General features: G+C 44.1%; 2 protein-coding genes across 2 annotated transcripts; both read left to right on the top strand.

Annotated features, from left to right (window-relative positions):
• Nucleotides 1-1183: 1183 nt before the first annotated feature.
• LOC109759339 (G-type lectin S-receptor-like serine/threonine-protein kinase At2g19130) lies at nucleotides 1184-4178 on the top strand. The gene has a single exon (XM_020318160.4). It carries the CDS (start codon nucleotides 1199-1201, stop codon nucleotides 3713-3715), a length of 2517 nt encoding a protein of 838 aa, XP_020173749.1. The 5' UTR covers nucleotides 1184-1198; the 3' UTR covers nucleotides 3716-4178.
• Nucleotides 4179-8673: 4495 nt separating this feature from the next.
• On the top strand, nucleotides 8674-11424 carry LOC109759346 (G-type lectin S-receptor-like serine/threonine-protein kinase At2g19130). Its single transcript, XM_045232200.2, has one exon. The coding sequence runs from the start codon at nucleotides 8782-8784 to the stop codon at nucleotides 11320-11322; it is 2541 nt and encodes an 846-aa protein (XP_045088135.1). The 5' UTR covers nucleotides 8674-8781; the 3' UTR covers nucleotides 11323-11424.
• Nucleotides 11425-14707: the final 3283 nt, after the last annotated feature.

The following is a 14707-nucleotide window of genomic DNA, read 5'->3' as shown; positions in this document are numbered from 1 at the left end:
GTCTAATATGGGCACTAGTACCACCCGTTTTTGGTTATTTTGTCTCTTTTTTTCTAGCTCACTCTTATGTGTTTTAATTTTGCCAGCTTTATTATGTTAGAGTTGTGTCGAATATAGTGTACGAGTTAGGTTACAGTTGGACTTGTAGTTGTATTGTGTTTAGATAGGATATGGAGTCATGTCCTAGTAGGACACTTGTATCCTAGGCCTCTCATATATAGCGGGGCTAGACACACGATGTAACCTATGCCAACATAATAGCACAGGCACGCAAGGGGGAGCCGGCGGCGTGTGCCGGCGCCCGGGTGGCCGGTGTGCGGTATTGTGACGGTGTCACGGGGAGGAGCGCCCGTAGTCAGGCCCCGGGGATGTAGCCATATCGGTGAACCTCGTTAACAAATCTCAGTGTCGTGCTCGTGTAATTGCTTGGTCCTCGGATGATCGACGGTACGCCTCGGATTTATTCTAACATATTAGCTTACGACATTTGTTGTATTTCTGTTTGTGGTCGCATTTTCTTAGTGCTGGTCTTAGGTGTTGCTTTTGCTTTTGTAGTATTCGACCATCAACACAAATATTTCGGGGTTGGTTAGTATAATGTTTTTTGTTAACTGTATTCGGAAGATAACCCTTGAATATGTGTGGTACCTTTTTCTGGTTTAGATCAATACGATGATCATTCGGTCCATTGTCTTGTTGGCTGACCTTCTGACTATTAGCATGCCGTGAGGGGTAGGGTTAGCACTTTCCAGAGCTCACTAACATAGTGGAAGACTCCAAAAATACAGTTTTCGTGGTAAGTTTGGTGCAAGCCCCATGATTGACTTGAGCATGGCCCACGGCAGCTTTTGTGGAAAGCTCATGGCTGACTTGACCAAAGTCCATGGCCACTTAGTGGAAGCCTCATGACTGACTTGGAAAGCAATATTGAAAGTCCTCCTTGGTGTGCTGGAGAGCTTGTAATCCCTGCCGACAAGCACATAGTTTTCATGAAAATATAGTGCCAGACTTGTATTATACGGAGAGATAGTGCTCCCAATCTAAATTGGGCCACTGCTGTCCTAATCTGTATTTGATTGGTCCCAAATGGATCGTGGTGACAGTTCAGTAATCAGTTCAACAACATGTTGCAGCCTATATATACATCCTCTTCTTGCTATTTCGAATAGCAGAGCAGAGCACATCCGCACTCTTCTCCATGCATCCCTTCTACATAGTATTAGTACTTGGGCTTCTCCTCTTGCCCACATCTTGCTGCTCCTCATCTGCACCCGCAAATGATACTCTCGTGGCGGGCCGAGTGTTCACCGTCGGCGATAAGCTCGTCTCAAGAAACGGCAAGTTCGCGCTCGGCTTCTTCCAGCCAGCAGCAAGCACCATCAGTAAGTCGTCCAATAACAGCTGGTACCTTGGCATATGGTTCAATAAGATTCCAGTTTTCACTACTGTGTGGGTTGCTAATAGGGAGGAGCCCATCACCCACCCCAACATTAACTCAACACAGCTCAAGATCACAAGAGACGGCAATCTTGTCATCGTCGTAAAACATGCTAATGCCGGCACTGAATCCCTTGTTTGGTCCACTCACATGATCAATAGGACACAAACTAGCAACATAAACACCACCACCACTAGTGCCGCCGTTCTCTTGAACACTGGAAACCTTGCTGTCAAAGTCACAGATAGCCCATCATCTGACCTACCGTTGTGGCAGAGCTTCGACTACCCAGCAGATGTTGTGCTTCCTGGCGCCAAGCTTGGCTGGAACAAGGTTACAGGTTTGAATCGCCATATCATCTCAAAGAAGAGCCTTATTGATCTCGGTCTTGGCTCATACAGCCTTGGACTAGACACAACCGGCCTCGCCATCCTCGAGCGTCGCAAAAACCCTGCTGTAGTGTTTTGGCATTGGGCATCCTCCAAAACGTTGTCAATGAGTATTATACCAGTGCTCAAGACGATTCTAGATATGGATCCACGGACTAGAGGCTTGATTAACCCAATATATGTTGACAATGACCAAGAGGAGTACTACATGTACACTTCGCCGGATGAATCACCATCTTCCACGTTTGTCTCACTAGATATCTCTGGTCTGATAAAGGTGAATGTGTGGTCACAGTCGAACCAGTCTTGGCAAACTGTATTTACCGAGCCTACTCACCCCTGCCTTCCGCCTGCTACTTGCGGACCTTTCACAGTCTGCAGTGGCAATCCACATCCATCCTGTGACTGCATGCAGAACTTCTCTCGGAAGTCACCGCAGGATTGGGAGTTTGAGGATCGAACAGGAGGATGCATCAGAAATACACCGTTACAATGTACTAGTGACAAAAACATCACAAGTTCAACGGACATGTTCCAGCCCATTTCTCAAGTTACATTGCCCTACAACCCACAAAGCATAGTTGCTGCCACTCAGAGCCAATGTGAAGAAGTTTGTCTCAGAACCTGCTCCTGCACAGCTTATTCCTATAACGCTAGCAGATGCTCTGTATGGAATGGGGACTTGCTTAGTGTGAGTCTGGATGATGGCGTTGTTTACACTTCTAAAGATATTCTTTATCTACGTCTTGCTGCCAAAGATTTCTTGCCAAGTTTGAGAAAAACCAAAAGAAAACCAAATGTTGGAATTGTTACTGCCGCAAGCATTACTGGTATTGGGTTACTCATTTTCATGTTGTTGTTACTGATTTGGAGGATCAAATTCAAGTCATGTGGTTTCCTGCCGATATACTACGGCAATCAAGACAGTGCTGGTGGAATTATAGCCTTTAGATACACTGATCTAGTTCGTGCTACTAAAAACTTCTCGGAAAAGCTGGGAGGAGGGGGTTTTGGTTCAGTATATAAGGGAGTGTTAAGTGACCCAAAGACTACTATAGCAGTCAAAAGGCTTGATGGTGCCCATCAAGGAGAGAAGCAGTTCAGGGCTGAGGTGAGCTCAGTTGGACTGATCCAACATATCAACCTAGTCAAATTGATTGGTTTCTGCTGCGAAGGTGATCACAGGTTACTTGTGTATGAACACATATTAAATGGGTCTCTTGATGGTCATCTATTTAAGAAGATAAATGATGTCGCTCATGTCCTAAATTGGAACACTAGATATCAAGTAGCCCTAGGAGTTGCCAAAGGATTGTCCTACTTGCATCAGAGTTGTCACAAATGCATCATACACTGCGACATTAAACCGGGAAACATACTATTGGACGCATCATTTGCTCCCAAAGTTGCGGACTTTGGGTTGGCGGCGTTTGTGGGAAGGGATTTTAGCCGAGTTTTGACCACGATCAGGGGAACTGCAGGTTATCTTGCCCCAGAGTGGCTTAGCGGAGTTGCAATCACACCAAAGATCGACGTTTACAGCTTCGGCATGGTACTGTTGGAAATCATATCAGGAAGGAGGAATTCCTCACTTGAAACATCATACTACACTAGCAGTAGCAGCAGTTACCACAATGCCGAATATTTCCCTGTGCAAGCCATCAGCAAGCTTCACGGTGGAGATGTAAAGAGTTTGGTGGATCCACAATTACATGGCGACTTCAATTTGGAAGAGGCTGAAAGAGTTTGCAAAGTTGCGTGCTGGTGCATCCAAGATAATGAGTTTGATAGGCCGACTATGGGTGAAGTGGTCCGGGTTCTCGAGGGTCTGCAGAAGATTGATATGCCCCCCATGCTAAGGCTACTTGCAGCTCTAACGGAACACTGATGCTGCAACTTCAGTGTAATAATAATAATTCGTAGAGTAGCTCGCTTTGTTTCAGCATTTTATGTAAAGTTGTAATGTGGAGTAGAAGGAATAAAGGAAGGAGGCAACCTTGCAGTTGCAAACCATCCGCTATTTGCATTTTTATTGGTAAGCAAGCATTGTAGCAAAATATGGTCGTGCTAGAAATTTTCTGTTGATGTGTCACTTGTAAGCTGCTTATATTCCCAAATCATCCAAGTAAATAAGTTTTCACAACCGCCAGGAACAAAAAGATGCATCTTCTCATCCAACGTATAAAGGAAATGATGGACTACATTCTGCGGTAAATTCCATTTCTTTTTGTATCAATAACATAAAATGTTACGTATTACATTTCTTCAGGTCTTGCTTTACATTTCTTCAAGCTTCAGGTCTTGTTACTGCTGCCATTCATCTGAACATTGCCTCCCAGAACCAAGCCGGCCCTGAACCTGCAGTCTATTGCCCAACCGAATTCGTCACTTGCGATTGGAGAGCTGAACAGACAGTAGTCTGGGATCTTGCTCCATCTGCTGCTGCTTATACATAGTCTAAGGATGGTTTCCCTGAACTCTCGTTCGAAGCCGTCCATCTTGAACGATTTGCCAACGGACACGGTCCGTTTCGCCATCTTCGAGATACAACCATGACTGCTTGCGATATCCCAGCAACAGTTCTCGAGTGTCTGTTTGTTGCAGGGAAAGAAAGAAAAAGGGAGCATGTCAAACATGTGTGGGAAATGCCAGAATGCTCAAACTTAAACGCCCTTGAAGCTGCGCAAAAGTATGTCTGCCTAGTTGCAGCTATAACGTTTCTGTGATAGCATGGACTATGGCTGAAGAGGAAAACAATCTCGGAATAAGCTTTCACCCCGCTTTATATATAAAGCACCAACAAACAGAGCACATTGCTGAGCGATACAATATAGTGGGGAGACCCACTTACAAAGCACATCAAAAGTAAACATGAAATTAGAACAAGCCAAATACCTAGCCTAGGCCCGACCAAAGACACCTGAGCACCACGACATCGCCCACAAGAGGGTCACGACGCGAAGCGACGCCATTGCCGAGTCCAAACAGACAGACTAGAGTTTTCACCCAGAGAACAATGAGTTTGATCTGCCAACGATGAGTGAAGTGGTTTGGGTTCTCGATGGTTCTCTGATGCCAAGACTACTCGCAGCCCTAAGAGAATCAATCATCTGATGCTGCAACTTCAATGTAATAATAATTCATAGTCCGTCAATGTTACTGATTCTTGCTTCAGCAAATTTGGAGCAGTGATGTGGAAGATTATATATGGTAAGCAAGGCCGACCACTGAAAAGTTTCCTTGCACAGCAACGTAGCAAAAGTATGGCAGAACTGCATAAATATACCAAGCAAGAAAACTTTGTAGCAAAGTTTGCAGTCTTTTTTCATTTGACCAGAACTACGGTAGGGGAAGCCAACCTGCACCGAACTTTTATTGAATTGATTGAAGAATTTGGCGCAACCGAGAGAAAAAAGGAAAAGAAAATATGTTACAAGAATGAGGCTAGTTCAACTTCTTTTCTGATTAGGCAGTTAATTCATGAACTGGTCCATTGCATAAGACTGAACTCCAGATAAAACTGACATTGGCGCTTATCGATCATCTTACAAACCTGATTCCACATTAGCTTGAGATCTTGGAGCAACTTTAACGCTAATATAATAAAAAAAATCTAATTGGCCAATTCGAGACGTGAGATGGGGAGCAGCTTCAACATAAAGGAGAGAATATATGAGAAAACTTACAATTCGATTGAGCGACAGCTTCAGATGTTCTCCTTCTCCCATATTTTCTAGTCATGGATTATTTTTGAGTGACATCGGTTCCTTCTTTGCCTGGTCAGTTGTGCTTTGTGCTTCAATCCACAGTTTACAACTGATCCTACCAAAGAAGGTTTAAAAAAGTATAGTTTGTAGTGACTAAAACACACATGCTAAAGGTTAACGAAACTTGCGTCCAATCAACATAAATTAAAACATTATGCACCTATGGACAAGAGCACTTCAAGTCAAATTAAATTAGGATAAATATATTAAAATAGTAAGTTTTAAATACCTTGAAGGAAAATAAATACTTTCCAAAGGCGGTCAATACAATAAAACAAAAGGATTATCGTCATGAGTTAGCAAAGTCAATCAACTAAAGGCATGGACCTTGTAGTCTTCAAGAGAAAAGCGACATCTTTCTCCCTATTATTGCACTTGATTCTATTACAGAAATAAACGCAACTGTTTAGGGACATGTTATTTTTTAGGCAAATGCCATCATGCCTGGCTACATTAACTCAAATGATGGCGAGAGTGAGAGGAGGGAGAAGAATGTGGCCACAATGAGAGTGCGGTAGAGGTAGAAATCGCCGACATAGGCTTTTGTAGAGGAGATGGAGCACCGTCGCTAGGGAAGGTAAGAGCATGTACATCGGCGATGTCCTATACATACATACATACATACATACATACACAGCTGTTAGGTAGGCCCTAGTAAGCCCAACCCAGCAACCATCTCATTATGGCCGCGTATGTGGCCGGCCTAGTTACTCGCTTGTCCCCTACTTCCTGTTTTTTTTTTCATTTGGTTTCCCAAGTTTCGCTCGTTTTTTGGCCCTGTTCGGTTCATTTTCGGTTTAGCATAGTTTTCCATAATTGTTTGGCTTTCCTTTTCTTCATTTTTTTTTCTTCTTCTCATTTTTACCGGTTCTTTTGAATTTTGCCAGTCCTTTTGTTTCTTTTCCCCCTATTTCCCTTTGCAATCTTTTTACTATGTTTCTTTCTTTGTACACATGAACTTTTTTTTTCTAAATACATGTCAAACATTTTGAAATACACAATGAATATGTTCAAATACTGATTTTTTAAATACTTGATAATTTTTTAATATGTGATGAATATGATTTAAACATGTGATTAACACTTCCAGTACGTGATGATAGAGCATGTTGGAGTTGTGTCGAATATTGTGTACAAGGTAGAATACGAGATTCACATTATCTAAAATACAGAATGAACATGTGAACACTTTTCATTTTGCTACAATATGTTTTTCATTTTGGAATAATTCTTTTAGGTATCATTTCTAACCATTTAGAAAATATATTTTTCTTAGTTAGTTATACTATTTTTGTATTATATATTCCACATTTCACACTTTTCTTCAAATCTGATAAATAAAAATTAATGGAGAAAAAAATTAACGAGGTGGTGCGGGATAATCCGACACTTTGGGCATGAATTGATACTCATGAAGCAATGAAAGCCGGTAAGGGCAGCCTGGATAAACTGCAAAATAGAGTAAAATCATGGGAAGACCAAAGGCACCCTGACCAGGCTTTATGAAAATACATGTGGACGCGGCCACGAGAAGAAATCAGGTGAGGGGTTCGGCAGCGGCTGTATGCCGAGATGAAGGAAACTATATGGGTAGCTCCTCACTGGTAATTTATGGCATAAATGACGCAGCAACACTAGAAGCTATTGCGTGTCGAGAGGCATTATCTCTAGCAGAGGATCTCATGATTCAAAACAGATTGTTAAGAATATATAGACAAAGGAAGTCTGGGAGCTTATGGGAACATCATTAGGGAGATTAATAGGAGGTCTCAAATGTTTAATTGTACTTTTTTCTTTGGAGGCCGAGCTGCTAATAGGGACGCCGTTAAGTTAGCCAAGTTCTCGCATTCACTCGATCAGAGGTGACACATGTGGTTGGTCCAACCACATGATCCATTTTGTATCCCACAATATGTGGATTTTGAGCAATAAAAACTTGGTGATACCCTAAAAAAAAAAGTAAAAACATCCCCTCCCCTAAAAAAAAGTAAAAAAATTCCTATATGGGCCGCGCCCTACGCGAGGGATAGGAGGTCTCCTTCTCCGACCCCTTCGGCGTCGCTTCCCAGCCTCGCCGCCGCGGCGGCCGGAGAAGAGTGTAACAGCGAGCGATGTTGGGTCTGCAGGCGGGCGTCGTGCGTGGTGGGGAGGATGGGGAGCGACAAGCCACCGACTGGCCGGCCCCGAACCGACCCGGCCCTCCTCAGCTTCCGCTTCGGCGCCGGCAAGCTCGAGCGCCTCGCCGACCGCTTTCGCCTCTGCAGGTTCGCGCATCTGCATTTCTTCCTACTCTACTGTACGTAATTAGTTGAACCACATCAGACTAGTTACTTCAGGCTCGATTCATACGGTGGTCATGCTACCGCACAAGTCTGAATCTTGGTCAACTAGTTGCATTTTCAAGAATGCTACGTACGAGTATTTCTTTCTCTAGTTGAAGTTGACTTGTGCTGTTAGAAGCGACGGCAGAAATTTCGAAAATGCAGCTCTCTTTTCCATTAGCATATTATTCGCATTTGTAGCATTCGACCACTGAAGCAAACCTTTGTGGGTCGGTTTAGGTCAAAATGCCATGATTATGCCGACCTTTTGACAGTCAGCATGCCATGAGGAAATATTTGTGGGTTAGCACTCCCCAGAGCTCACTGTCGTAGTGCAAGATTCCAAGAGCACAGCAGCTTTCCTGTGACGCTCGGTGGAAGACCCATGATTGACTTGCCCATGGCCCACGGCAGCCATTGTGGAAGCCTAATTCATGGCTGACTTGACCTCTACGGTCCATGGCCACTTGTTAGTAGTGGTGGAAAGCATCATCTGAAGTCCACTTTGGTGTGCCCTGCCGACTAGCACACAGCCTCATCTGAATTGGGCCGCTGCTGTCCTAGTCTGAATTTAGTTGGTCCCAAATGGATCGTACTCCGCATGAGACAGTCAGCTGCACATGCCTTCCTAATCTAAATTTGATTTGTCCCAGTCTATTTATGCATCCTCTTCTTCCAATGAATTCACACCCCTCGAATTGGGCCAGTGCTGTCCTAGTCTGAATTTCATTGGTCCCAATAGATCGTAGTGACATTCCGCGTGAGACAGTCAGCTGAGCATATCATTGCTTCCTGTGCCAGTCTATATATACATCCTTTTCTTCCTTCTTCGAATAGCAGAGCAGAGCACATTCATACTCTTCCCCATGCCTCTCCTCTACATATTAGTTCTTGGGCTTCTCCTCTCACACACTCCACGCTGCTGCTCTTCAGCAACTGCGAGAGATACCCTCACTGAAGGCCAAGTGCTTGCCGTCGGCGACAAGCTCGTCTCGACGAACGGCAAGTTTGCGCTCGGCTTCTTCCAGCCAGCAGCGAGCACCGTCGGTAAGTCCCAGAACTCCACCGGCTCCAGCTGGTACCTTGGCATATGGTTCAATAAGATCCCGGTTTTTACTGTTGTGTGGGTTGCTAATCGGGAGAAGCCCATCACCCACCTCAACATGAACTCAACAAAGCTCAAGTTCTCAAGTGATGGCAATCTTGTCATTGTCACAAACCATGCTGATGCCGTCACTGAATCCCTTGTTTGGTCCACTCACATTGTGAATAGGACACAATCCAGTGGCGTAAACACCACCACCTCTAGTGTCGTTGTTCTCTTGAACAGTGGAAACCTTGCCCTCAAAGTCACAGATAGCCCATCATCTGACTTACGGCTGTGGCAGAGCTTCGACTACCCAACAGATGTCGGGCTTCCTGGCGCCAAGTTGGGCCGGAACAAGGTCACTGGTTTCAGTCGCCAGTTCATATCAAAAAAGAGCCTCATTGATCTGGGTCTTGGCTCATACAGCATGGAAGTAGAAGACATCAGCGGGATCGTCCTCAAGCGCCGCAACAACCCCGTGGTAAAGTATCTCATTTATGCAACCTCGGGATCATCATCTTTGATACCAATGCTCAAGTCACTTCTAGATTTACATCCTCGGACCAAAGGTTTGTTTAACCTAACATATGTCAATAACAACCAGGAGGAGTACTACACATACACTTTACTGCATGAATCATCGTCTTCCATATTTGTCTCACTAGACATCTCTGGTCAGGTTAAGCTGAATATTTGGTCACAAGCCAACCAGTCTTGGCAAACCATATATTCCGAGCCTGCCGATCCCTGCAGCCCGCCTGCCACGTGCGGACCTTTCACGGTCTGCAACGGCAATGCGCGTCCATCCTGTGTCTGTATGGAGAGCTTCTCCCACAAGTCACGGCATGATTGGGTGTTTGAGGATCGAACAGGAGGGTGCATTAGAAACACACCGTTACATTGCAGCACTAGTGGTAACAACAAAAACATGACAAGTTCAACAGACATGTTCCACCCCATTGCTCGAGTTGCATTGCCCTACAACCCACAAATTATAGGCTTTGCTACCACTCAGAGCAAATGCGAAGAAGCATGTCTCGGTTCTTGCTCCTGCACTGCTTATTCCTATAACAATAGCAGATGCTCTGTCTGGCATGGGGAATTGCTTAGTGTAAATCTGAATGATGGCATTGAAAATAATTCTGAAGATGTTCTTTACCTTCGCCTTGCTGCCAAAGATTTGCTACCAGGTTCCAGAAAAAAGAAAAGAAAACCAAAGGTCGGAGTTGTTACTATTGTAAGTATTATTTGTTTTGGGTTAATAATGGTCATGCTGCTGTTACTGATTTGGAGGAACAAATTCAAGTGGTGTGGTTTGCCTATGTATGACAATCCGGGTAGTGCTGGTGGAATTGTAGCCTTCAGATACACCGACTTGGTTCGTGCTACTAAAAGCTTCTCAAAAAAGCTTGGAGGAGGTGGTTTTGGTTCTGTATACAAAGGTGTCTTAAATGACTCGACTAGTATAGCAGTGAAAAGGCTAGATGGTGCACGTCAAGGAGAGAAGCAATTCAGGGCCGAGGTGAGCTCAATTGGACTGATCCAACACATAAACCTAGTGAAATTGATTGGTTTCTGCTGCGAAGGTGATCACAGATTACTTGTGTACGAACACATGTTAAATGGGTCTCTTGATGGTCATCTATTTAAGAAGAGCAATGCAAATGTTGTCATCCTAAGTTGGAACATCAGATATCAGATAGCCCTAGGAGTTGCTAGAGGATTGTCCTACTTGCATCAGGGCTGTCGCAAGTGCATCATACACTGTGATATTAAGCCAGAGAACATACTTCTGGATGCATCATTTGTTCCTAAAGTTGCAGACTTTGGGTTGGCAGCGTTTGTGGGAAGGGATTTCAGCCGAATTCTAACTTCATTCAGAGGAACTGTGGGTTATCTTGCCCCAGAGTGGCTTACTGGAGTGGCGATCACACCGAAAGTCGACGTTTACGGCTTCGGCATGGTGCTATTTGAAATCATATCAGGAAGGAGGAATTCCTCACCTGAAACACCGGACAACACTAGCAGCAAAAATAGTGACCAGAATATTGAATACTTTCCTGTCCAAGCCATCAGCAAGCTTCACGGTGGAGATTTGAAGAGTTTGGTTGATCCACAGTTACATGGTGTGTTCAATTTGGAAGAGGCTGAAAGGGTTTGCAAAGTTGCATGTTGGTGCATCCAAGATAATGAGTTCGATCGGCCAACAATGGGTGAAGTTGTCCGGGTTCTCGAGGGTCAACAGGACATTGATGTTCCTCCAATGCCAAGATTGCTTGCGGCTATAACGGAACAATCTGGTGCTGCAACTTCAATGTAATAATAATTTCCAGCCCAATGTAATGTTTGTTAATTTCATCAATTTTCTTGAAAGTTGTAATGTGGAGAGGAAGGAATAAAAGGATGGCAAGCTTGCAGCAGCTAATTAGCTGTCTCTTTGTATTTAGGTGTTTTAATGTCAATTATGTATGGTAAGCAGTCATTGCAGCAAGAGATACAAATATGTGTATGGTTTGTTGAGAGCCAGGCTGGGAACTTGAGAATTTCTAATTGCAGTGTAGGAATAGGTTACTATTAGCATGCTTAGGCAAGATACAAGCTATAGTTTAAATAATTGTTTTCAAGTTGTACCTAATCAAAATGCAGCAGTTTCTGTAGTTCTGCAAGTAGGAAGATGTCAGATCTGAAAGTTGTAGGTGGATATTTCCAAATTTCTGTGTGGTTTATATGATCCTGGGTAAGCCAATCATGGCATCTTGGATTTCAATGTTGCCCTGAAGCGAGAGAACCTTCGGAGACTCTGACAGAACGCAAATGCTTTCCTGTGACCTTAGTATAATCATGATCATGAACAAGTTAACAATCTTCATGCAGCATGTTTCTTGGGTTTTTTTCATAACAGGTGGCGAGTGGGAATCATGACTGAAATGACACCGGTAGGATATGTGAATATAGTGTGTGCCACATTATTCAGATAGAACATGGGAGAGGATATCCCTTTTTTTACGCCCAGGAACTGATGACTTGAAATATGGAAGTATCAATAGATCTCCTCTACTTCATGAACTTGCAAGGTTATTTGTTTTGTACGTATAATTAGGGGCTTTACATATTCATTAACTCATATCATTTTTTTTCAGGCACATATGGTGCACTCTGACCATGATGTCAACTTTTTTGCTCTCAATAAGCAGCTTTATTTAGGTCCTATCTATTCAGTTGAATGAGGAATCTGCTACCTTCGACTGGACAAAGTCCGAGGGCACAAAATCTTTGATTCCCATAAACCACACCAGAATGCCATGCCTGTGAAAGGAACCCATTTCCTTTCTATAATCAATTACAAGGCAGACACAAGATAAAATGTGACCACATTTTTTCAGGTTGTACTTACCATGATGACGACCCAAAAATAAACCCCTAGAATTGCTTCTCCCAGAACCAATCCCTGAACCGAGTTAAGCAGTCCATTGCCCCGGTTGGATTTGCGGCTCTCGACCGTGAAGCTGAACCGGCAGAGTCCAGTGGATCTAAGAAGGGCTTCCCTGATGTTACAGCCATGGAGCTCGCCTTTGAAACCGTCCACCCTGAACGATTTGGCGATGTATGCCATCAGTTTTGTCAGCATCTAAATACCACCGTGGCTCTCGGCAACATTCTGTTAGAGATAACCTGAGTCCGGCACGGACTCGTAGCCCAGGCCGAGTCGGCTGTGTATAGGTAGATTGGTAGTGCTATATATACCTGTACGTGGTTCCCCCTGTAATCATTAGATTGAAAAAGTAATACTCCCTCCGTTCCTAAACGTTTGTATTTTTAGAGATTTCAAATGGACTACCACACACGGATGTATGTAGATATATTTTAGAGTAGATTCACTCATTTTGTTCCGTATATAGTCACTTGTTGAAATCTCTAGAAAGACAGATATTTAGAAACGGAGGGAGTACAAAACAACAGGGTTTTAGCCATCAAATCGTGCGTTGTGTTTTTGTCGTGTACGTGCGTTTGCGTATCCAGCCGATCGATCAAGCAGCCTGCTAGCTAGCTTTGGGCACTTGTGTCTTGCTGGAATCAATTGACTAGCTTGTGTCAGCTAGCGGCTACTACGTACGTGATAGCCTTGACGGAAAGTACTCGTCGAGCCGACGTACGAGCCGGGCCTGTGCCAACACATTCCAGCTACAGCTCTCGAGTGTCTGTTCGTCGCACGAAATCAGAGGAAGACAACGAAAAGGAGAGCAAGTGCCAGATGGCAGTTCAGGTGTATGAGGCTAACCTTCGTCAGATTCTCCAGGGCCTCCTTTTGGTCCTGGATGAGACCAAAGAAATGCGTACCCCTCTTCATCTTCGGAACCAACAGCTTTCTGTAAAGGGATAATTATACTTTTCGTCCTCGAACTCTTCCGATAGTTTAAAAATCGTCCCTTAACTCTAATCCGGAGAGTTTTCGTCCCTCAACTATCAAAACCGGATAGTTTTTGTCCCTCATGCCGCTTCGGGCGGTTTTCGTCCGATGTGAACAGTAAATCGGTGAACAGTAAATTCGAAAAAAGTAGCAAAAAAATATGAAAATTTGTGGGATCAAAGTTCCTCGGGGGCGTAAGGTGCGTGCAAATTTTCATACTGTTTGGACATTCCAGGAGCTCATGACAAAGAAAAAACTTTAAATATGCACGTCGGTTAACAGTAAAAATCGAAAAAAATAGAAAACAAATTCAAAAAATTATGAATTTTTTGGCATCAAAGATGCTTAGGTGTGCAAGGTGCGTGCAAATTTTCGTGCTCAAATGACATAAGAGGAGCTCTAGCCAAAATAACAAAATAGTGCACTTTTTCAAAGTTTCTTTCCAAGCCATTTTTTTTTATTATTTTTTGCCACGAGCTCCCACAATGTCCAAACACCATGAAAATTTTTAGGCACCTTGAGCACCCGAGCATCTTAGATGTCAACAGTTTTCATATTGTTAGTTGTGGCTTGGTCTTTATGCGCCATGGCCGGTTCCGGATTGCATGCCGTGAGGGGTATGGTTAGCACTTTCCAGAGCTCACTAACATAGTGGAAGACTCCAAAAATACAGCTTTCGTGGTAAGTTTGGTGGAAGCCCCATGATTGACTTGAGCATGGCCCACGGCAGCTTTTGTGGAAAGCTCATGGTTGACTTGAACAAAGTCCATGGCCACTTAGTGGAAGCCTCATGACTGACTTGGAAAGCATCATTGAAAGTCCTCCTTGGTGTGCTGGAGAGCTTGTAATCCCTGCCGACCAGCACATAGTTTTCATGAAAATAGTGCCAGCCTTGTATTATACGGAGAGATAGTGCTATCAATCAGAATCCTGCTCAGAATTGGGCCACTACTGTCCTAATCTGAATTTGATTGGTCCCAAATGGATCGTAGTGAAAGTTCAGCTTAACAAGATTCCAGTCTATATACATATACATCCTCTTCTTCCTATTTCGAATAGCAGAGCAGAGCACATCACTAGTAGAAAACAGGGCATAGGTCACATGGCAGTTTTCACATTAGCCCCGGTTCAGTCACGAACCGGGACCCATGGGTGCATTCGTCCCGGTTCGTGAGCCCAGGGGGCCGGCCGGGGCCTCGTGGGCATTGGTCCCGGTTCGTATGGAACCATTTGTCCCGGTTCGAGCCACGAACCGGGACTAATGGTCCTCGCTCCTGGCCCACAACCATTTGTCCCG

The sequence above is a fragment of the Aegilops tauschii genome, chromosome 1 (assembly GCF_002575655.3).
Source record: "Aegilops tauschii subsp. strangulata cultivar AL8/78 chromosome 1, Aet v6.0, whole genome shotgun sequence".
In the NCBI taxonomy this organism is placed as follows: Eukaryota; Viridiplantae; Streptophyta; class Magnoliopsida; order Poales; family Poaceae; genus Aegilops; species Aegilops tauschii.
Note: the sequence above shows the minus strand (reverse complement) of the source record. Positions and strands in the feature narration are given on the sequence as shown.

Coding starts and splice junctions, on each gene's coding strand:
- LOC109759346 (XM_045232200.2), top strand. CDS start 8,782: ATGCCTCTCCTCTACATATTAGTTCTTGGGCTTCTCCTCTCACACACT.
- LOC109759339 (XM_020318160.4), top strand. CDS start 1,199: ATGCATCCCTTCTACATAGTATTAGTACTTGGGCTTCTCCTCTTGCCC.